A 24,041-nucleotide genomic window follows, 5' to 3' on the forward strand; every position below is an offset into this window, starting at 1 on the left:
GTGGAAGTCTACAAGGCAACTTGGATAATGCATTTTAAAAAGTAATTGAATACAATATTTATAACAGTAATTTGAACTTTGAGTAAAATATATTGATGATTTTGGTTTAGATTACAGATATGCTTATTATCTTATATCAAAAAATAGATATGACTGAGACACTAAAATAGTTGTAAATTTGATTGTTTGTGTCTTGGGATCCTGAAATCATTGAGAAGTGATATAGTGGATAAAATCTGGAGTTTGGAGTCAGGAAGATCTGTGTTCCAAATCCTACCTCAAACACTTACTAGCTATGTGACCATGCCTCAGTTTCCTTTACTGTAAAATGGGGATTAATAATGGCACCCACTTGACAGGATTGTTGTGAAGATCAAATGAGATAATGTATGTAAAACATTTAGCACAGTGTCTGGTACAGAGAGGGTATTTAATACATGCTTCTCTCTCCTTCCCCCATTATAATCATCTCATTATTATGAAAGGCACTCATATGACATTTTAATACAGTTATTATTATGCTCATTTGCATATGAATGAACTAAAGCTCAAAAATTAGTGTTAAGAGACAGAATTCAAATCCAGATCTTCTTTCACTGCTTTATCCTCTACACCAGTAATTAAAAACAAATTTAAATGAGGTCAGGAAGCCATACATAAAGATCTTTTTGACCACATATTGCCTTAGAAAACCATTAACACTATCTATATTTTTTTGTATTTGTATAGTTCTCATTTATGTTTTAGTCTGGTTCAGCTATACTCCAGTGTTCTCTCTGGCTTGTTGTCTGCATGTTTGACATCTCTGACCTATAATACTTTGCTATGTTGCTCTTCCTCCCCTCTTCATAAAGTATTTACATCTTTATTTCTCTGCAGTATTATCCTAAAGATATACAGATTAATATTATGGATTTTAAAATATTCTGAGAAAAGTAACATAGATATATGCCACAACCAGAGAGAAAGGTTTCTAAAGCAATCAGAACATTATATGCAGAGTCAAGAACATTTTAGAGATATGCCTGAGGGACACAATCCTGTATTTTACAGATCATCTAAATCAGTGCCAGACAAGGAAAGTTCCCTTCTCAGAGAAATCATGCTGAGAGAGGAAAAGTGAAAGAAGTATTGTTAGTTCAATTATGAAGTAAAATAGAAAGGCAAACAAATGTTAGTATTGTTCATGCTGATCAAAATTACTTTTAGTCACATTCTTGTCTTTACACATTTGACTTACATTTGTAGAAGGCATTTCAACTACCTATAATAATATAATTCTGTTTTAACTTTAGAAAATATAGTAAAGGAGCTAAAATATAAATTAGAATCATATACTAGGAAAAGCTAGAACAGACCAGTGTGATAGTCTAATCTAATCTCATCTCACTTACTTTGCCAATCAGGAAATTACATCTCAAATAATGTGTTACAAAAAGTTACAGAGTTTATAAGGTGATGGGGCTGGGATGAAAACTCCATGTTTTTAAAATAAAGCCTGAAAAACCTTGCTCAGGAATTAGATGGAAAGGGTTTTTAGTCAAAGGAAAAAATGAGACAATAAGGGATTGAGACATGAGATGAAAGAGATCAGTTTTATAATAAAAAAAAGAAAAGGAATACTTTTTGTATCTCATCATTGTTAATTGTTTGGAGAAGGTTCTCCCAAGTACTTGGATAAAAACAATAATGCTTATCTCATCTGAATCTAGTTTTGATATTTGTTTTCTGCCTGGGTTGTAGAAGAGAGATTTTTTTTCATAAAAATTACAGGAATAAGACTCAGGAATAAACTGACTAAAGAGCACTTCTGAGCATAAACTGTGACATTTCCCTACTTCTAAAGCATGATGAAGCCACTGGAGGTATGATAGTAAAAGCGAACCCTAGGGAGTCTATTAACAATTTAGCATTTACAGTTCACGTGGGAGTGTTAATTTCATTTACCAAAGAGGAGAGAAAAGATGTTCATTACAATTATAAACTTGTAACTGGAGGAACATAGAGGTGTGAAATTTATCATATTATCCACATTTTTAAATATAAAATGCAAATATGGTAGAAGAGTAATTAGAGATTTAGGTTTTACTTGAATCTTCTGCACAGCTTCTACTATGAAAAGTTAAATGTGGGAATAATTCTTTCACAAAGGTTTTAATGATAATAGTTTACATCGATAAGGCATAGTATGGTTACAAAGTGATTTCTAGGCATTATTTCATTCAGCCCCCACGCTATCCCTTTGAAGTAGGTGGCACAGTTAACACTATTCAGATTTGAACAGATGAAGAAATTAATACCCAATGAGGTTAAGTGATATGTCTAATGTCACATGGTCAATAAATGGCAGAGCAAAGATTCAACCTCAGGTTTTCTGATTATGGCCAGAGCTCTTTCGTGTTGCAATGTCTCTGTTTTTTTGTAGTTTTCCATTATCTGACTGATAGTGGAAAGGGATGAGAGCAGGGAACTGGACAGGAGAAGGATAAAGCAAAAGGAGCAGGAAAAGACAATAGTTCCCAAAGCTCAAAGGTATTCCTCAAGAATCTGCATGCTTTTGTCCAACAGGTTACTTTCTCTCTGGGAATGCCCATTTCATCCATTGTTATTAATGTAATCTCCTAGGGAACAGAGAGTATTTCACTCTGTGTGCCAGCACATAGCATCGAGCAAAGCAAATAATAGGGCTTCAATAATGTTTCTTGAATGAAAATTGTAAAACCATGTCCATATGGATTTTACCTGGAAGGTTGACTCAGTACTGATTTTGAATATCACAGAGATTGTCTGAGGACTGAATAAGACTAGGAACTGTCCACCCTCCTCATATCATTTTCCTTACTTTTGAACTAAGCTGTCTTATCCATTAACTTAAATTCTAAAGAGGCTCTCATTTCTTTCTCCCATGTTATAAAAAATACACCCTCTTCTTCATTTTCACCCATTAGAATCCTTCTCTTCTTTGAAAGTTCATCTTAGGTGCTTTCTTCTCAGTAAGATCTTCCATAACTTCTTATTTCCCACTTCCCCCCAATATTTGTGGTCTCTCTTCAAACATATTAGAAATATTTTCTCTGGCTCACTTTTTGTGGCTATTGCATTTGATACTTTATCCCATTTGGTAACCCTTGGCAAGTACCTTCCTTGTTGTACAGATAAAGCAAGTGAGCCTCAAAGGAGTTGGGACTTTCTTGAGGGTACACAGTTAAGCCATAGAGGTGAAATTCAAAGCCAAGTCTCTTGAATCCAAGTCTGACGTTCCCGCAACTATACCACCCTGTTTGGTTGTTTCAGTCCTGTCTGACTCTTTCTGTTGTTGTTTTTTGTCTTTTTGTTTTTTTTTGGCCAAGATATTGGAGTGGTTTACTGTTTCCTTCTCCAGCTCATTATACAGATGAGTTAAAGAGGGTTTAGTTACTTGCTCCAGGTCACACAGCTAGTACTCATATAGATTCATCTTTCTGACTCTAGATCTGGCACTCTATCCACTGTGCCACCTATGCTACCCAGAGATATGAGTAAATACTCAGTATTCATCCAGGTTTGTAATAGAGAATATTCTTATATAATGATGGCTTTTCCCAGATACATTCTATCATTCCAAAATGCTCCCCACCCAATTTTCTCTATTTTTTATTATAATTTCTACATTTGACAAGAAAATTTTAACCCTGTATATTTGACCTGGAAACTAAACAAAGTTTAACCTACCATTAAACTATTTATTTCACTGTTTTTGTAAATTTCATAAATGATCTAAGCAATGGGAAATATGAAAGGGTTAAAAATTGCCAGGATTGATCAAGCCTGCTCTTTTTCTGACTCTTGAGATGGTGTTGACAGCCAAATGATGAGTTTCTTCAATAAATCCACTCTCATAGTCAAGTCTTTCCAGATGTGAGAAGTAATTAAGACTCTGCATTTATTGCGGCTTTGTGTGCTTTCTGAAAAGAAACTGGCAGCTGTGGTGAATTAGTTACATATATGACATATATGTACATATTGCATGGAATGTATATACATATGTATTAAACATAGGACATATGTTACTTATGAAAAAGAAAGCATGTATATTCTACAAAACATATATGTGTGATACACCAAACTGAAAACCAAAAGCTAATTTCTGCAGTAATTACATATTACCACCGAACAAGTCAGACCTTGCCCATTTTTTAAAGAATGTTTAAGAGAAGGCAGATAATTAAAGAAATATGTATATACATATACATATGCAAAGTGTCTAATTTTAAACTTGTATGATTCTAATTCTCAATGGTACTTTTTCAGTGATAAATTTATTATAGTTTCATTCCTTGTTTAAATTATTGCTTTCATCTTAGTCACTCATTTTGGGATTTCCAGTAAGGAGTAAGTTAGGGGTGATGAAGGGATTGTGGCATCAGTCTTAATGTTATTAAAGTATAACCATTATTGCAAATAGTTAGCAAATTAATAAAACAGAATTGTATCTCCTGATTAGAAATAATAATGGGTCAGTGTAGACATTTAACAAGAATGCCAGGTTATTCATTCATTAATGGGTAAAGATCAGAACATCAAAAGATTCATGAAAAAGGCTATCCATTTCTACAGAGAGTACTGACAGACTCAGAAGGCATATTGGAACATGTTTTTTTCCCATTTAAATTTTTTTCTTGCTTTTTTTTTTCAGAACATAGTGAGTGTGGAAGTATCTTTAAGACTCCATATGATTAATGGGTATCTTACTTCTGGCCATATCAATGGGGTAAAGGGAGGAAGAGATTTTGTAACTGAATATAAAAATAAAATAAAAAAGAAGAAAAGAAATAGATATATAGAAGAGGACATATTCTTGGTTTTTCTGTGCCAAGTAGGATATACTTTAAAATTTCTACTGAGCACCTTTATCTAAAATATGTGTTTATTGTGTTTTCTTTTGTTTCAAAACTTACGTAGTTATAGTCATAATAATTATAGCTCACATTATATAGCACTTTAAAGTTTGCCAAACAATTTACATATTATTTCTTTTGATCTTCCTAGCTACTTTACTAATTAGGTGTCATTATTATCTTCATTTTAGAAATGAGGAAAACGAAACTGAGAAGTGATTTGATTAGCTAGTCAACATATGACCCTAAATTAAATATAACCCTAAATTCAAACTCGTCTTTTTGACCACAATCCAATGTTCCATTTGCTATGTCAAGAATTAAACTATTAATGAAAAAAATGCTATCCTGTACATTTATGTTAGAGGATATGGGTCTTTTTCAATTTTGTGAGAGGTGACACACAAAAACAAACACAGTGTCACCCCCAAATTATTTCAGTATAATCTTTAATAAGCTTGTTTTTGAAAATGGAGAACATTCACAATTGTATTGTATTTTATTTAAAAATTAATTTTGATAACTAATTTCCACATAAGTTTTCCAAACTTATATGATCCATAGACTCCTTTCCTTCTTCCCACCCTCCTCTAGGAGCTGACAAGCAATTCAATCTGGGATATACATATATTACCATGCAAAAAGTATTTCCATGTTTTTGGGTTTTGTTTTTATAAGGTTATTTCCATGAAATTATATTTTAGTAACAAAGTTATTGTTAAACATTAATTGGAGGTGATTACAATAGCTTTGTGACTGGGCAAATCACTCAACCTCTCACAGACTCAGTTTCCTCATCTGGAAAATAAGAATCATAATAGTATCTCCCTCATGGGGTGGTTGAATCAAATAAGACACTATATCTATATAAGTGCTTAGAGAACCTTAAATTGATATATCAATATTAGCTCTCGTTATTAATGCTTTGTGTAAAAGTTGAAGGATTATTTAAATGCTAACTATGCCTGCTGTTGCTCAACTTACCTTCCCTATGTTCAGCTTTCTTTCTTGCTAACAAAGTGATAACCCTGGGAGGACATTGGTTTGATGAATGCAGCTTTTAGAAGTAAATTAGACAGCTATTAAATAGGGTTCTTTTTAAAAGAAAACATTTTGAACAATGACTTTTACATTTCTCTTCCTAAGAAACCATTTAAAAGAATCGTTGCCTAGCAAAACCTCTTTCAGATAAATGTCCAAATATAAGAGAATTTGTGAGGTAAAGTAAAATAAGCAGCTGTTCAGCCTTTGAAAATGATGATCCCTTTGGAGAATGAAGAAGAGCAGGAGGGTGGGAGGGAGAGAGAGATAGAAAGACAAAAGAAACAGAGACAGAGAGGCAGACATAGACCCCACACAGAGACACACATAGAAAAAAAGGACAGAGATGTGGAGGAAGGGAGAAAAGAGAAGGCAAGGAGAGATGGAGGAGAGAGAGCAAGGAGAAGAGAAAGAGAAGGGAAAAAGAAGGATGAGAGTGAAGAGGGCGGTAGGAGGGAAAGGGAGGGAGAAGAGAGACATCAAAGACAGAAAAAAGGAGAGGGGAGTAGAGAAATAAAGTGGAGAGACAGGAGAAAGAGAAATGGGGGAAGAAGAGGGAGATTAGGAAGAGAGATACAGAGAAAGAAGAGAGGAGAAATAGAGGGGAAGAGAGAGAGGAGGTAAGTAGGGAGAGAGAGAGGCAGAAAGAGGAAAGAGATAAGATGGAAAGAAGAAAGAGAAAGGGAGGGAGGGAGAGAGAAAGGAGGGAAAGGGGAAAGGGGGAGAGGGGAAAAGAAAGAATTCTTTTCAGATGACACATGGAGTGAGTGCCTAACAAAGTTCCAAATCCCCAGATGGTGCTCCAAAAATGTGAGTTGATGATGATGATGGTAGTGGTAAACAACTGGCTTAATTTGCATCTGCTTGCCATGTTTGAAGCCAGCAATTTAGAGTCAGTGTTTTTCACACAAAAAATGTGCAGCTATTTAAATCTTTCAAATTGTATTAATCTATTTTATCTATATAAATTTAACCAAACTCAGAAGATAGTCCCTAGCTCTTTCCTTGTTTATCATGAGAAAATATATATCACACGTATTTAGTTTATATTAGATGTATATATGTATATCTATACATATCTAAGTGTGTGTATAGATATACATATACACATGTACAGACATATCACAATACATTTTACTGCATATATAAATATATATGCATGTACATATATATAGATATAGATATAGTCTGTCTCTGCCTCTACATAAATATATGTAGAGATAGATATATGAATATGGAGGGATGGGGGAAAAAGGACACTGAATAGTAAATATTGTTCAAAAATCAGGAGATACATGCCACATGTAACCCTAATAGCAGTGGAGACAGACAAGCAATCTCTGACTCATTACTGTGGTCCAGCTGTGTTTCCTTGGGCAGGTGATTTGAATTACCCATGTGACTTGGCAGTTGCTATGGAAATAAAAATGCTTACATATAAACAGCAAACCTAAAAATAGATTAGAGGTTTGCTTATCATTGGTGTCTAAATGTTTCTGATTTTAAGGTTAAAGTAATTGGAAACTCCTCTTCCCTTGTGTGGAGAGAGTGGGGTGGAAGACTGATTATATTACATCACCCCTTTCTTCATCATTTGTGCCTGTTTGTCCATTTACTAGTAAGTCCATTATTGGGGAGTTAATATTCTTCATTGGGATGCTGCCAAATTATTTTCAAAAAGCTTTCTATTCATTAACTCTTAAAAAATTCTTCAAGCATTCATATGATATAGACAAATGTTATTTTATCAATGGGGAAACTGAGTATGATTTTTTTAGGGAAGGTCAAATGGTACAGAAGTAATTTGCCCAAGGTCACCTGGGAGGACTGGATACTGTGGTCCTCATTAGACCTCAGTATGTAGGGCTTTAGCTACATCCCCATTTCTGCAGGAATAAAATTACCAAAATAAATTTTTGAAAAAGATCCTTCACAACTTAAATGAAAATCCTCAATAAGTAAAAGATTAAAATGTAGCAAGGTTATTCCTCTTTTGGGGAATGCCAACTTAAAAAATATGTATCAAATTATAACATTGAACTCTCTCTTTTTTTAAAGAGAAGAAATGACTATTAGAGGAAATTCTGAAATAATATCATTATCCATGGAGAATATGCTTTTCTTATTCTCAAAATTAGATCTTTGGAGTGTTGACAAGAGAGCTTTTCTGTGACAAACCATGTCATATTTTTTCTTCCTTTTAGAGAGAAATTGATCAGAATCATGTAAGAATTTTATAGAAAAGAGGGATATGACTATCTTAAATCACAAGCAACTGTGCCTTTAAGTTGTCAAATTCAGTGTAAAAAGGTCAATCTAGTAAGGTTTTATTTGTGAACTAGTGAAAATGAATGTCTCCAAGATAATCTCCTTACTTCCAAGAATCTGTGAAATCAAACTTTGACTCGAGGCAACCCATCTTTTTAGAAAGTGTGAGACTTATTTAAGAAACCTGAGTTTAAATGATAGTTCTGCCACTGTATCCTTTTGGTAACATTACATCTCTATTCCTCAATTTCCTCATCTTTGAATGAAAGAGAAACTAAATCAACTCAAATCATAGATTATTTCTTAAATATATTCTGGATGGAAAGCCTATGTTATTATCTGCCTGATTCTTGTGCTTTCTTTTGTTATTTTAGAAACACAATGGATACTCAGTAAAAATTTATCCATAGTAATATTTTATTTTCTCCCATTTATGTGTAAAAACATTTACCATTCATTTTTAAAGTTTTGAGTTCCTCATTCTCTTCTTTCTTCCCGCCTTCCCAACCCTCCTCTCTCCTTGAGACAGTAAGCAGTCTAATATAATTCATTCATTATGTCAAAATGAGAAACATCCCCAAACTATCTTCTTTGAGTGCAGAAGGGGATTATTTAGTATATATAATAGAATTCCTCCTCTTTGTATTGGATGCCAATGGTATCATCTTATAAAACATGGAAGTTTTAAAATTACATCTGCCAGAATTTTGGAGAAGCTCTCTGTCTGAAGGAGAAGAGAATAATAAAATTATTTTTTTCTCATATAAGCTTCCCTCTATCCACAGCTATTACCAATCTGTAGTCAGGAGGGTAAAGTAAGATTATAGTATGGAAGAATATTGGACTCTTATTCAAAAGATGTGGGTGTAAAACATGGTTCTTCAATTAAACATGTTACCTTGGACAAATCCTTTGAGTCTCAGAGTCCTCATCTATAAAATGCAATTAATTATACTTGCATTACTTATTTCTGGTTCATTCAAGCAAATGATGTAATCTTTGTCAAGTATTATGTAAACTTTGAAGAATTCTAGAAAGACAAACTTGAATATTAGATAAGTCAAGGGCTTCAAAGGGAATAGTGAAGACTCACCTTTGGCAAAGGTATATGAATGTCTTTGTAAATTATTTTAGAAATGAAAGGTATTATTTCTGAGAGAGAAAGTGGAACTAGAAAGTAGGTCTTTAGACTTCCATTCTCTTCCTCTCCACATAGTCTAGTCATTAGCCAAACTGGACCACTTTATACCCCTTGTGTTTGTCCTCTAATTTCCTAATGCCATGATTTTTGTCATCCTATTCCCTGTCTCTATAATACCCCTGTCTCATCTCACCTGTTGAGATACAAACATACGTCATAGAAGAACAAGATCTGTTCCATTCTATGCCTCTAAGGATCAGGGGATCAGATCTCCCTCTGAGGATTATTTAGTTGAGGAAACCAGGGGCAATAATATATGTTGGTGTAAACCATCTCAGGGTAAACCACTTTGTTTATACTGTCCAAAAATATTTAAGTCTTAACAAATTAAAGAATTCTATAATAAAGTTTTAAAGAGTCACTTCATCTCACTTATTTTGTTTCTTTCCTTTTATTCTTGTCTTGGTTTCCCCCTCCATCTTCTATATTCTATTCTTTTGTCTTTTCCTTCAAAGCCTCTTTCAATTCCCTTCCCTGTTGAAATATACTGGATCTCATCTCAAGACTCAACATAATGTGGAACTAAAATATTGTGGGATTTTTCTTTTGTATTTAATTCAATATATTTTATAATAATAATAGGTATATATAACATTTTTTCTGCATACAAAGATATTAAATTTTTCAGTGTTTAACAGAATCTTGTTTGAATCTCCCAGCACCTCTGTACAGTAGGTAGTGTAGCTCTCATTACTATCACTTTACAGAAAGGAGATTAAGCTTGAAGAGGATATGTGACTTGCCTATGGCCACAACCAATAAGTGGCAGAGGCTGGAACTGAACCCAGGTCCTCTTGACCCCAAGTTTATTTTCCCACTGACTGCCAGTCTGTCTCTCAATTTCTCATCTTCTCTTCTTTTAGTTTTAGAAGCAGATAAACTGAAAATTATTTAAATTAAGTTGTGTTTCATATTTGATCCTCAGTTCCCCTTTTCAAGGGTCAGTGATTAAAGAAAGAATGAGGTTTTCCTGGTATTTGGAGTTTTTAGAAATTCCTTCCTTTTTTCCTCCCTCTGTCCCCCCCTTTCTTTCTTCCTCCCTCCCCCCCTCTTTCTTTTCTCTCTTTCTTTCCTTCACACAGAAGTGTTTAGAAGGAAAAATGGTGATTTCTAGTTCTGGCTTTGCCATCAACCAATTTAACTCCTGTGGACTGCTTTCTCATCTGTAAAAAGGATAGTGCTATAAAATGATACCAAGACCCCCTCTAGCTATGCATTGGTTTGATATTCTGGTTGAAGATATAACAAAGTTGATAACATGTAAATGTGCAAAGAAAACAAGCAAGGCAAGGCAACAATCATTCAAGCACATTCAAGTATGTTCTAGATTCTGACTGAGTGCCAGAAATACAGACACCAAAAGGAAGCTTATTCCTGTTTTCAAGAAGCTTATGTTCTAATTGGAGAAGACAACACATAAAACAGTTATCTGAAAGAAGGATTGGGGGAGGGCTTGGTTAGCACTGCCTCTAGGATAGGATGGTGGCAAAATGCATTAGCAGAGTCAGAAAGTCAACAGGAAAAGAAACTTGACTCTCCTGTGCTTCTCTGCAAAATGATCTTGGATTGCTGCAGACAAATCAGATGCCTTTCTCTTCTTGAAAAACATTCTGTATGGATCTTTATCTTGGGAGTAAGAATGGTTTTATAAAAACAAATTACTTTTAATTTACCAATGAAAAAAATCTAAAAAAGAAGCCAGAAACCAATTTTATAGGCTTTAGTATTTTCTAGAAGTGGGACATTTTAGAAATGATCTCTAAACTGTGGCTATTCTGTAAAACTCTTAAGGAGATCTTCATCACTCTTAAATTGAATTCAGCAAAAAGAGTAGAAGCTGTCCAAAGTCTTCGCCCTCTCCTTTCCCACGTTCAGCCCCCACCAATGTAGAAGTATGCCTGACATATAAGGGAAAGCTTGATTCAGATAAGGGTTGGGGAAGCTTCAAGATAACAGGCTTCTGATATCTTAAGGGTTATAGCTGGCCAGTTTTCTCATAATCTTTTAAGTCCCTCTGACCCTTTCAATCTTAGTTTTATGAATGGTCTCTTTGTCTCCAAGGGCTGAATTAGAGAGCTGTAACTTAATCTGCTCTTTTGAATTTTTTAAACTAATTTAAAGAAAGTATAGAAGATCAGACAATTAAATTTATCAGTTAAAAATTGTAACTGCTCCTGAGAATTGTAGCTGGCAAATTGTCCATGATGCCTTTCTGTTCCCTCATGCCCAATTGAGATAAAGGATGTCAAGTGTAAGCTAAATAAGGCAGAGGCCTTGGAAAGGTTAAACTCATTGCAGGATAGCAGTCATTGAGATCTCCAAGAAGCTGTCATATGTAAAAACAGTTACACTAGTAGATTTTAAATTTTTAAAGGAATTTTTCAGAAATAACAAATATGAGAGTGCCCATCTCTGAGGACTATAAAGGTGAAAGTGAAGGAGAGAAGTCTGGTGAGGAAGATACAGAAGATGAAGAAGAAAAGGTGAGTATTTGTTTTGGAAAGTACTTCACTGAAGAACTATTTTGCATTTTTCCATAGTGAGTGATCTTGGATTTGTTCTCCTTTTCTCTTTACTTTTGCAACAGATATTCCTTAAACCTGTCATTGAAGACCGAAACATGGAATTGGCTAGAAAATGTACTGAGTTAATTAGTGATGTGAGTAATCTAAGCACTTTATTGAATTTGTAGCATGCACGGTATTATAAAATCACAAGTTTTAGAGATGGTAATAACTTGGATGACTTTTAAGTTAATTTTGTCATTTTTACAGAGGAGGAAACTGAGGCTGAAAGAGCAGGAGTGACCTGCCCTAGGTCTTAATCCTACTTAGTGACAGAATTAAGACCAGAGCCTGAGTCTCTACTCCTGTTTCATATGATTCTCTTTCCTCATGCCATGCAACATTTCTGGATAAAAGAATGTCCCTTGAGATGCATAATATATTTCTTTCTTCTATTTAAAAACCCCCCAAACAAACCTTGCCTTCCATCTTAGAATCAATACTGTGCATTGGTCCCAAGGCAGAAGAGTGGTAAGGGCTTGACACTGGAGGTTAAATAACCTGTCCAGGGTCACACAGCTAGGAAATATCTGAATTCAGATTTGAATCCAGAACCCAGGTCTGGCTTGCAATACACTGAACAACCTAGCTGAACCCAGTATATTTCTTTTTAAGGAATATAATGTGTTTTATCAGTACCATATAATTTCTTTTGGGAGGAGTTTCAGCTGAAAGCTGAAACTCCAGAGTGAAACTTGAAGGGAGAGTATTTTGTTCAGTGTTTTGTTTAATGCTAATCATATTAATTCTAGAATATTAATTCACCTTATACTGTAACATCATCCTATTGTTTCTTTGGAATACTTACAGAAAATGTGCCAACTGAAAAGCTAGAAGCACAGAGAAAACAAAACTGACCTCTTCAAACATACAAATAAAATAGTAGGAAGCATTCTTGTTAGATCAGAGGGAAGATGGTGAATTTCAAGTGATTAGATGGATATTCCTCCATTTAGAACAGAAAAGAGATAAGCTCCCTTTGTTCTCACTGGCTCCAGCAGAGTTAGGATTGATTTTTTGCTTGTTTTTCTTTTGTTTTTAAAAATGATAAAATGGATCAGGGCTTTCTATGCCTTTTTGTTTCTTTTCTAAAGGTCAAATATTATAAATTACTTTAGAAACAACTGTTTTGATATATGGGGTTTATATGAATGGTTTTGTATTACTTTCTGGCATTTCAGAGAGATCCTAAGAGTAATGGTCAATGTGCATAGGTGGACTGAATTCCTATTTATAACAAATTCTACTATTGATAGCCTTGAAATTTAATATTTTTTTCATTTATTGCCTATATTTAGTAATACTATTTAATTTTATAAACTCAGAAACCTTTTAGCAAATTATATATATATATATAATTTTATATATGTATATATAAACTCAGAAACCTTTTAGCAAATTCTGATAGAGATGGATATTATTCCTTAAATTACTATAGTTAAATAATTGATTTTAATCTACTAATCTCCTTGTCTTCATCTTCTTCCTCCTTTATTTAATTTTATACCTCATCAAATGAGATAATATTTGCAAAGTATTTTCATAGCGCCTGGCATGTAGTAAATACTACATAACTAGTAGCTGTTATTACTATTATTTTGTTATTATTTATTATTATTGCCAGAATAATGTTCCTTGTTCAAATGGAATAACCTTTTGTTAAAAATTCTTTAGGGCACTCCATTGTAGAAGACAATTAAATTTTGCCTTTCAAATATTTATATGATCTACTTTATAACATAGTAATCTGGTAACTTATATACAATATTGGATTGTCAATTACTTGAGGGAAGTGCTTTTATTCACATCTGGTCTCAATCCACTGAGCCACTTACCTTCCCTCTTCCTTTAAATATTTTTTAGATATGCATGGTGTTCCTCTATCTTTCATATGTACAATTTCACATTTTCAGTCTAGTATCATAATGCCACCCTTCTTTCATTTTAGCCACTTTATTTTTCTACAGGTGTCTACAAGTTCTTCATCTTCTTAGAGGCTATGTAGAAACAATATGGAAGTCACTTGATTGGAGGTGTAATCTTTAAAATTTTCCCAAATGGCATAGAGTAGATATATATTAGATAATAATAATTTCATTTGTTCATACATTTGGTGAACTATACACACTCTCCCAAGTGTGGGTATTCTATATCCTGTGCAAAAGTATGATTTTGTTTTGGTGAGACCATTCTTAATGATGACTACCATTTTGTTGGTCTCTTTGCCTGCAGAAGTACATCTGGTTAATTTGCTTTAGGTAACTGTTGACAGTGATTCTCCAGTCCTTTTCCCTGAATGTAGCCACTCAAAATTCCATCAACTTATAAAAATGCTTTGCATTATTCTACACTTACCTATCTGGAAGCTCACTTTCTTTTCTATTCCATCACACACATCTTTGCAAGATCTTTTTGTAGTTTATCTCTATCAAGTTGACATTTCAGTGCCTGTAAGACTTCAGTGGCAGCTGCTAACTTGATAATTCCATTGTGTGTTCCTCCTTCTACATCATTAATAAAGTTAGAACCCATTTAAGGCTCCCAAAGTTATTTGCTTCCACCTCTCCTATGTCACTCATCACATTCTGTCTTATATTATGTTACCATCTCGATATGTGTTAATATTTATTAATTTTGTCAATCATGGGCTTTTTTTGAAAGTGAAGAATGAATTCAGTATGTTGTTCTCCCTTTATTCTTATTTACCTCACGCATAATTTTAACCTTACAGTTATACTTTTGTCTTTGCCCCAGTAGAGCCTGTTTAATTTTCCATCAGTGTCTAGTGTACCTATTCTTTGTTTTAGAATCTTACCACTTTATTTTATGTCCTTATTAAGCTAGAGTTTCCAGCATATATTTTGGAAGCCTTTTTATGAATGTGAGCGCATGGGCAGAGGTTACTTCGAACTATGCCCTAACTTCCATCTTTGGTTTTCTCCAAATTTCTATGATATAACATGCAAAGAATAAGAAGATGTAAAAGCCTAGGAATCCAAATTACTGGATTGGGTGTCTATACTAAAGAAATTATAGATTTATTAACTTATTCCATAGAGTCTGAGTAATTTATGTATATGTAGTTTCTAACTGAAGTCTACAACGTTCTCAATATCTTCTCTTATTCATGCATTTATTGTTTCTGTATTGTTTACCAAAACTTAGAAAAAGGCAATGAAAAATTCCAAGCACTTCCTCCATAAAGATTGATGCAAATAATTAATTTTATTTTGGCATAATATTATATTTATTTGTGATTGAATATTTTAAATGGCCATGTCAAATGATACCATTAGTTTTTTATTTGACTTCCTCCTTTAGATGTATTTAAAATCTTTTTCTTCTTGACCTTAGGGTTCCTTATAAGATACTTCTCATATTATTCTTTACTTTCCAAATTTATGTTTTGAGCTTGACCTCTAAAGTTCTTTGGTTTTTCATGTTATTTATGCCTTATATATTTTCAAATTTTTCTTTGAATTGTAGTGTTTTTTTAAGTTGGTAGTGAATTATAGGTTCAAGTGTCCTTTCTTTGGCATACATTAATTCCACTAGTTTAGTCAATGATAGTCAATTCAGTTATTTAAAGTTAGTCAATTTTTTTTTTTACCAAATTGACCAGTTATTCTTTATACTTATGGTATTACTGGTCTAGGTTAAAAAACACTGAAACAACTTAACACCCTACATACAAATACCCATTTTCTTTCATTGTGAGAGGAAAGAAAGTATGTTTGAAATGACTTTGGAATTCATGCTATATACGTTCTATTCTTCCTCCAAATCCTATTACTACACTTGTAGAAATGACATACTCTCCTTAATAAGTTTTCATGATCTTACCTTGGAAATAAAAATCTAAACTTTGAGCCAAGGAATTTCCATTGATTCTGGCAACAACAACAAAAAACCCCCTAGCTAATGAGATTTTTTATCCATTAAAAATTGAGATTGTTTTCTTGACATATTAATGGAAAAATTTTGTGGAACGATAAAGTTGGAAACACTTTTTTTCTAAGCTGCCTTTAAGACATAATGATGATGGCAAATGGGAAAAGGGCAGAGAGAAAGAGAAAGAGGAGGAAAGGCCACAGGGGTATGCATGAACCCTATCTTTTCTGTTTGTCAGTTACACAGAGGAAGATGTTGAATATTTAACCCTTTTTCTAGTACTCATGTCCTGGACAAGTTGCTTATGTCTGGGCTTATCAGGAGGTCTCCACTCCATAACTGCTTACAACACTACAGTGAAGAATGTGAAAGTGATGAGAAAAAGGTGGTGGCAGAAGATTAAAAATAATGAGTCAAACATTTGTGTAATCATTATTATAGTTCATTTTACATTCACTTAGTTATATAATGGGGATATTCATATCCTGTCTTTTCTTTTTAAAATATCAAAGTATTATTGTTAATATAACATCATCTTTGCTTTAAAATACTGGCAGTTGAGCATAATGGTTTTTGGGAATTCCAAATCATATCTAATATACAATGAAAAACAGATAAATTTGTTGGCCAAATTCTTTAGTACTGATGCTCCTTTTCTCAAACCGAAGAAGGGATGCTTAACACCTAAATTTGAAGATAGTCCTAGATGCCAGATGATCATGGACTTAACTTGAATTATCTCTAGGAATCATTGCACAGTCAAGATGCCTGATGTGGCATTATTTGCTGTTACTCAGATTTGACTACACTATGGGTTAAATAATTTTCTGAAATATAGCTGTGTGAGACAAAAGGCATCTCTAATATGATTATTCTATGAATCAGCTAACAGTTCTTATTCCAGAGCACTAATCTTATTGTATTTGGTATGATGTTGCATAAAAATGTGTTATTTTATTCCTTATTATGTTGTCCCTTAGAGAAAAAGGGCTTCTTGTCATTAAAGTTCAATCATTCCTTCATTCAGATGCCCAGAAGCTTTCCTAATGCCTATGTCACATCATTGTCCTGCTCTAAATCCATCATCGATTCTCTGTGATCAGATATAATATAAGTTCCTTTCTCTGTCTTTCAAAGCTTGCCAAAATCTGATTCCTACATGTTTCTCGTATTGTTTTCCACACATTCCATTAGTATATTCTATATTCCATTTGGATTGCACTATATTATTTTCCTCTCTTCTCCTACCCTCATTGATAAACATGTCTTTTCCCATGCTAGGAAAAGCTTCTTTGTCTCCTCTTCTCTCCATCTTATACAGTAAATCTTTATATTCCTTCAAGATTTGCCTTAGATTCTACTTATTTCATGAAACCTTCCCTGATCTTTCTTGCCCTCTAATTAGACACAATCCCTTGCATCTTAGATCTTTTATAGCATTTTGTTTGATTCTATCACTTAATCATAGTTTAGCTTTTAGTTTTTGTACATATCTCATTGTAAATTCCTAGAGCATTTGTTATTTGAAATCTTTCTGACCCCATTTTAAGGAGAGGTAAGCATAGCAAATATAGAGAATAGAGAGCTAGGTTTGGATTTGGGTAGATCTGGGTTCAAGTAGTACCTATTAAACATACTGGCTGTGTGGCTTTGGACAAGTTGCTTAACCAATCAATGCTTGAGGCAGCTCTCCATAACTGAATATAATAAATAGTTAGTCTCCAGTGATAGGAATTTTCTCATCTGGGAGTTAACTATATCTTTGCAATCATAAGACCAATCTATCTCTGTCCTATTCACCTGTCCCTAAGTAAATACTAGGGACTTAAATATTTATTTAATTATGAAATGAATATGTATCTTGTAGGGATTTTCTCACTGCCCTTCAGAATGACTTCCAGTTCCTATGCACTGTTGTTCTTTTTAATTTATTGCTATAAAGAACATTAAATATCTGACCAGGACAGTATTGTATACTAGCTGGTATTCTCATCTGTAAAACGAAGTTCTCACTTAATTTATTTTCCCAACACTTGATCATAGAGATTCCAGAGATACTTAAGGATATAGTGTGTGTGTGTGTGGGGGGGGGTTCTCTTTGGGGAATTAACAAAAACCAAGTTCCTATAAGCTTGTTGAAAATAAGTAATAAAATAGTTTTTCCTCATTTAAGGTCAAATCTGTATTGCTTTCTTTTTTTTTAGATCAACTATAGAGGAGAGTATAAAAAGTCAAAAGACAAGTGTACGTTTGTGCCTGATACCCCTTTGCTAAATCATGTGAAGCATATAGGTGCTTTTATTTCTGAGGTAAGATAATGAAAACTTATGAAGTATTTTATTAATAGTAGTTCTTTCCTACAAGAATGTTTGTCTCACATTGAAGTTGGATAACAGACTCATAAAAAAATCAGATTAACTTTCTATTAAAGATTTGTAATTTGTGTTAATATTAATTTAAATAGTACTTCTGAGAATTTATATTGAATTACTAAAGTAACTGTGTTAAGATTCATTATTTAATAATTTATATTTCCAAGTGCATTGTAATTACCAATTTGTTGTTCTGGAGGGCAATGCCAAGAGATAGATGTGCTTCATATTAAAATATATATTAAGAGCATTTTAATTTGTTAAATAATGAGTATAGGATTGATGTAGTTGGCAAATATGAAGCTAATTTGTTTTAATTATTAATCATTAAGGTACTCTGAGAAATAGGTAATTATTATCATCACTTTGTAATGATAGGTGAATATTGTCACCCACTGGCAGAAATTGTCAGTGACAGTGAAAAAATATGTTAAACATATTTTGTTCCTTTCCAATGATATTTGTTTTATTATTAAGGTCTCATATATACTTCATATTTATTTTGTGTTTTATAAGATTTATTATGTGATTTACAAGAAGTACATGCTTTTATTAAATTAAAATCCATCCATATCATCTTATTAATAATATTTATTCATAGGATCATATATGTAGAGTTATAAGGAACTTTGGGTGCCACCAAGATCAGCCCCTCATTTTGCAAATGAGGAAATGGGGCTTTGAGGCATTAGATGTCCAGAGTCACATAGCTATGTAATAGAGGCATGGAGAGAGAGATAACTTATAAGCCAAGATGCAGGAACTGGGGCTGAAGATGCAAGGCTGGAGACCTAGATCTAGCTGTCAATCAAGAGAAGATTCCAACAGAATGTTCCCAGGAGTGGCAGTTGGGGGTTTGCTAGCCACACTGAGAAGAGAAACTTGGCTTTTGGACTTTGTCTCTCTCTCTCTGACTCTGGGTAGTTGAAGCTGATAAGAAAAAGAAACTTGGCTTTTTAGTTGGTGGTCTATATGAGAGTTGAGCTGGCCAGGAGAAACTGAGAGACTTTGAACTTGGTTTTTCTTTCTGGGGTTGAGCTGAGAGACCTTGATGATTTTGTGAGAAAGAAGATTTAAAAGGCTGTTGTCCTCCATCTCCCTAACTGTCTAAGAGTCACAGTTTGTGATGGACTACTTTCTCAATCCTTCATTTAGATTAGGGACTTCCTCATCCCTCTTAACCCAGTTTCCCATTCAGTTATCTCAATAAACACCTTGACTTGAAAAAGGAAAAGAAAAGAATATCTTTATAGTTTACTCAAGTGGGGAGGGAAGGAGCCAAAGACTTTAAGAAGAACTGGGTGGAGAGGGTTGGTTAAGGGAGGGAGTGAGGGAGGAAGGAGGTTAGGAAATAGATTGATCCATCAGCTATCTGTAGGGATCAATAGGCAAAACCCCAGAGCAGACCCTATAGTATTCCCTGGGTGGCAGTATTCCTGTGTGGTGGCATCCCTCAGCATTTCTCATTTCTACCTCCATTACAAATAAGCAGCATTAGGTTCCTGTATCAGCCTTCTCTAGTCAAAGCCAGAGAATAGCAGTCATTGTAAAAGAAACAGGGTTCCCCTCAGTTTACCTTCTCTATTTCAACAAGTAACAGTTTCTCTTCAGTTTATTTTTATATTTCAAGTGGCACCCTTAGTCTGACTGTACCCAACAATCCCACAGGCAGGAAAGATAGTAAAAATGTTCAAACAAGTAGTTTTTGGTGTGGTGGTTTTGGCAGCCATCGCTTGCTTTTGGGTTTACCATATTCTTTACAGCAAACTGACTCGAATGGTAGTGGAAAGTGTGGATTACATAGGAAACTTGACAATGACTGTGTTACAATTACCATTTCAAAATGAATTAGCTCTCTGGCAAGTCCTGGCACAAGTATATGTACTGTTCATGACTATGTTACACATTCGATCCCAAGTGAGGAAAGTTTTCAGGTTCACGATTCCCCTTAAGGCAGAGAAGGTTATGGCCATTGAAAACAACTTGGACAAAATGATTAAGGCAGTATTTGAACAACTCATTAAGGAAAAAAAGGTCTAGATCTAGTTATGGGCAAGGACAATGGGAAAACTGAGAATGTACCTCAGGAAACTGAAGGTGACAGTGGAAATGAGAACCAGGCTGCTAGTGACCCTGAGAAAGTATGTCCATTGAAGGAAGTCACCAAGCTAACAACTAATGCTGGTGTTATTCACACTAAAGCCCATAGAAAATTCACTCCTCAGGAACTTGAGACCATTAAAAGCCATTTTCCAAAATTTGTGGACAATCCTTTTAAATCCCACAAGGAGCTGAAGAGAGCATTTTGGATCTTTGATCCAGATTTTGATGATGTCAAATTTCTTTTATCATAACTGTTCAGCTCCCATGAGCAAAGGAAATTTGTGGAGACAACTAGATCTGAAAGTACTTTGACAAGCTGGCCTACTATTGATCAAAGAAGGGATTTGGATTTCGCCAATCCAACCTGCATGTCATATCTTTAAATGGTGCAGAGAAGATTTGCTTCAAGCTATTAAGCAATGCTGTTCTAAGCCAAGTGCATGGTCCAAATTTGAAAAGGTCAGGCAGGATAAAGGGGAACATCCTGCCACATACATAGATTGTCTGTCAGAAATGGCAGAGGCAATCTTAAGTTTAGAGGCAGATAATGAGACAGCTGACTGTGTATGTAGGCAATTTCTGAGGGGATGCACACCCAATTTATAGACATTTTCAAGAACTATTTACCTAAATATGACTCAATTTCGCTAATTGAATTGAGAGAGGCTGCAGATTACCTATTTGAAAATAATTCAGATCAGAGCAAGGAAGTTAAAGATCTTAAGGAAAAGTTAGAGAGGACTGAAAAGGATTTGAAAAGAAGGAAATTGAGGAAATTAAAAATTTGAACACAGTTAGAACATACACCAAACCTGTTTCCCAAAAACCTAATTACCAGGCAAGATCAGTGCAAAGAGAAACTAGGGAGTGTTCCTTTTGCCACCATAAAGGGCACTTGGTTAGAAACTATTTCTTGAAGAAGAAACATGAGAGTAATAATAGAGACAAACATAATCAAGAAACCAGGTACAAGAAATCCACTTACTGTTCACACTGCAAGTTGAAGTCCTCACAGTGAGCTCCAGATTTGAGGGAAATGCAAAAGGCAATAAAAACTGGAGCTAAGCCTAAATATTCAGAAATGGTTAGAAGGGAATTATGAAGCCAGGCACTTGGTGGTAGAAGAAATAGTAATAATGAGGCTGCAGATAAAAATAATAGAAGAAACTTGGGAAATAGTGCAAAACTGGTGCAAGAAAGTGACTGTGTAAATGATAGCCATTGCAATAAGGCAAGAGTAAGACAGAGCCAGATTAAAGAAAATGAGGCAGAAATTAATGAAATGACACCTCAAATTGCAAATGAGATGAGAGAATTTTATAAGACCTATATAGTAACTACATAGGAAAAGTCTGTAAAGGAAATCAAATCATTCCTGGAAAACTTTTTCCAGTGTAGAGTGGATAATGGGTTTGAATTATGCAACAGAAAAAGAAGGAGTCACAAGAACTCAAGAAAAAGTTTGTGACTAATACAAAGACATATAATTTCAATTCCCTAAAGGTTACTGTTGATAAAGATGACAAGGCTATAGGAATATTCACAGATTAAGTCCCATCAAGCTTAGTTAATTCTGTAAATAGCTTTATGGCAGAGGTACCCTTTTTAAATACATCCAAGAAGCTAGTACCTTCCATCCAGCAATGAGTGTTATAGATAAGAAAAAATAACTGATAACGGAGTTGACATTACTTTTGGACAAAATAATTATCATATTCAAAATAACCAATCCTCTTCCTCCTGCCAGCCTCTCCTCCCAATTCTTCCCTCCTCTCTGAGTGAACTATAATAGATACTAGTTTTCTTTCTCAGGTAAGGGGTTTATTGTGATAACAGGATGGGAAACTGAGGTAAGAGGGATGAGGATTTCCCTAAACTATGGGGATAATTTTAGGAAGGTTTTAGGAAGTAGTCTAGTCACAAACTGTGACTCTAAGACAGGGAAATGGAGGACAGTTTCTCTTCAGTTTATTTTTCTGTTTCAGCAAGTAGGTAAAAAATATTAATCTAAAACTCAGCAGTACATCTACCTTGTTATCCTTCATTTGCTACATAACTGTCCTACTTCCTTTTCCAGCCCTTTAAGGCTGACCTTGAAGTTATTTCATGGCACTTCTTGTGCATAAGTTATCACTAGTAATATTCTACACCCTACTTATATCTGTCATGTACACTGTGTCACTCATAATTTTTATTCTTGGGGAAGACATGTCGTTCCGCAACTTGTAACCACACATGATTACCAGGTGTTCATTGATACCAAAATATGTGCTTGGTGCTGCACAGTTTTTCATTTGTGGTCTATCCTACTCTTACTCAAGTCTAGACTTAGTTTGTTCCTGTTTTCAGTGTCTGACCAAGAGGTATTTACTGCTAGATTAATTGAGTGGGATTTCTTTCCAGCACTGTGCTGATCACTTTTTTTCCTGTGTGGTTAGATAGATAGAGGATATATTTATGGTACTCATTAGGTACCAGGCATTATACTTATCACCAAAGATACAAAGGCATATATGCAATCAAAATTAATCTATAAAAAACATCTTTTTAACACCTACAATATGTTGGGTACTGTGCTAAGCACAGGAGATAAAATTAAGACAAAAGACAGTCTGCTATTAAGAATATTACAGTCTAATGGGGAGACAAGAAAAAATCAAATGCATGCATACATGCAAATAAGCTATGTATAGGATAAACAGGAAATAACAGAGGGAAAGGACTAGAATTAAGATGGATTGAGAAAGGGATCTTGTAGAAGATGAGTTTTTATTTGGGACTTAAAGAAAGTTAGGAAAGTCAGTAGAAAAACATAAGGAAAGAGAGCTTTCCAGGAATGTGGATAGATAAAGAAAATAATTGCAGCCAAGAGTTGGAGCATCTTATTTATGGACCAGCTAGGAGGCCAATGTCACTGGACTAAAGTAGTTCAGAGTACATAGTGGGGAATAAGATGCAAGAAGACTAGGAAGGTTGGTGGGAACAGGGCTATGAAGGGCTTTGAATGCCAAGTAGAGAATTTTTATTTGATCCTGGAAGCAATAAGGAGCCACTGGAATCTATTGAGTAGAAGAGTCACACTGTAAGATTTATGCTTTAAAACAATCTCTTTGGTGGCTGAATGGAGATTGGAATGGGGAGAAATTTAAGGGAGATGAACTGACCCCTAGACTAAAAGCAAAAATCATTATGTGAGGTGATAGAGAAGTGTTAGTGCCACAGGAGAGGAATATATTCAAAAGATGTTGCAAAGGTTAAGTGGACAGACCCTGACAACATCTTTGATATGAGAAGTGAGAACTAATGAGGAGTTGAGGATGAGTCCTAGTTTGGGAGCCTGAGGGACTGGGAACATTATGTTGCCTTAATAGGGAATGTAGGAGGGGAAAATGGTTTAAGGGAAAAGATAATGAGTTCTGTTTTGGGTAAGTTTAGTTCAAGGTGACTAATGGACATTCAATTCAAATTGTCTAAAAAGCATCAGTCCAGAGTTTAGGGCAAGATAAGAAGATTAGAGAATCATGAGCTTAGGGATGGTAATTAAATCCACAGTCCTTGGTAAAATCACTAGGTGGAATTAATATAGAAGTAGAAGAAAAGAGACAGAATCCCTAGGAACATCTCATGTAGAGAGCATGATTTGGAGGAGGATCTAGCAAAAGAGACTAAGAAGAAATGGTCTGATAAGTAAGAGAATCAGGAGAGACTGGGATCCTAAAAACCT

The 24,041-nt window shown here is 34.4% G+C and overlaps 1 protein-coding gene across 5 annotated transcripts in view; it reads left to right on the forward strand.

Moving 5' to 3' along the window:
• Positions 1-24,041, forward strand: part of NEBL (nebulette) — a 479,586-nt gene that overhangs the window by 300,838 nt on the left and 154,707 nt on the right. Inside the window, exons 1-3 of one of the 5 annotated variants that reach the window (XM_007504893.3) lie at positions 11,559-11,870; positions 11,975-12,046; positions 18,047-18,151. The exons of 2 other annotated variants lie outside the window; for them this stretch is intronic. In XM_007504893.3, coding sequence (XP_007504955.2) covers positions 11,784-11,870; positions 11,975-12,046; positions 18,047-18,151 — 264 coding nt within the window. In that variant the 5' untranslated portion in view covers positions 11,559-11,783. Of the gene's footprint in view, positions 1-11,558; positions 11,871-11,974; positions 12,047-18,046; positions 18,152-24,041 lie in introns of those variants that run through there. 2 more of the 5 variants (XM_007504892.3, XM_016426368.2) reach the window with 2 other exon arrangements.

This window comes from Monodelphis domestica, chromosome 5 (assembly GCF_027887165.1).
Source record: "Monodelphis domestica isolate mMonDom1 chromosome 5, mMonDom1.pri, whole genome shotgun sequence".
In the NCBI taxonomy this organism is placed as follows: domain Eukaryota; kingdom Metazoa; phylum Chordata; class Mammalia; order Didelphimorphia; family Didelphidae; genus Monodelphis; species Monodelphis domestica.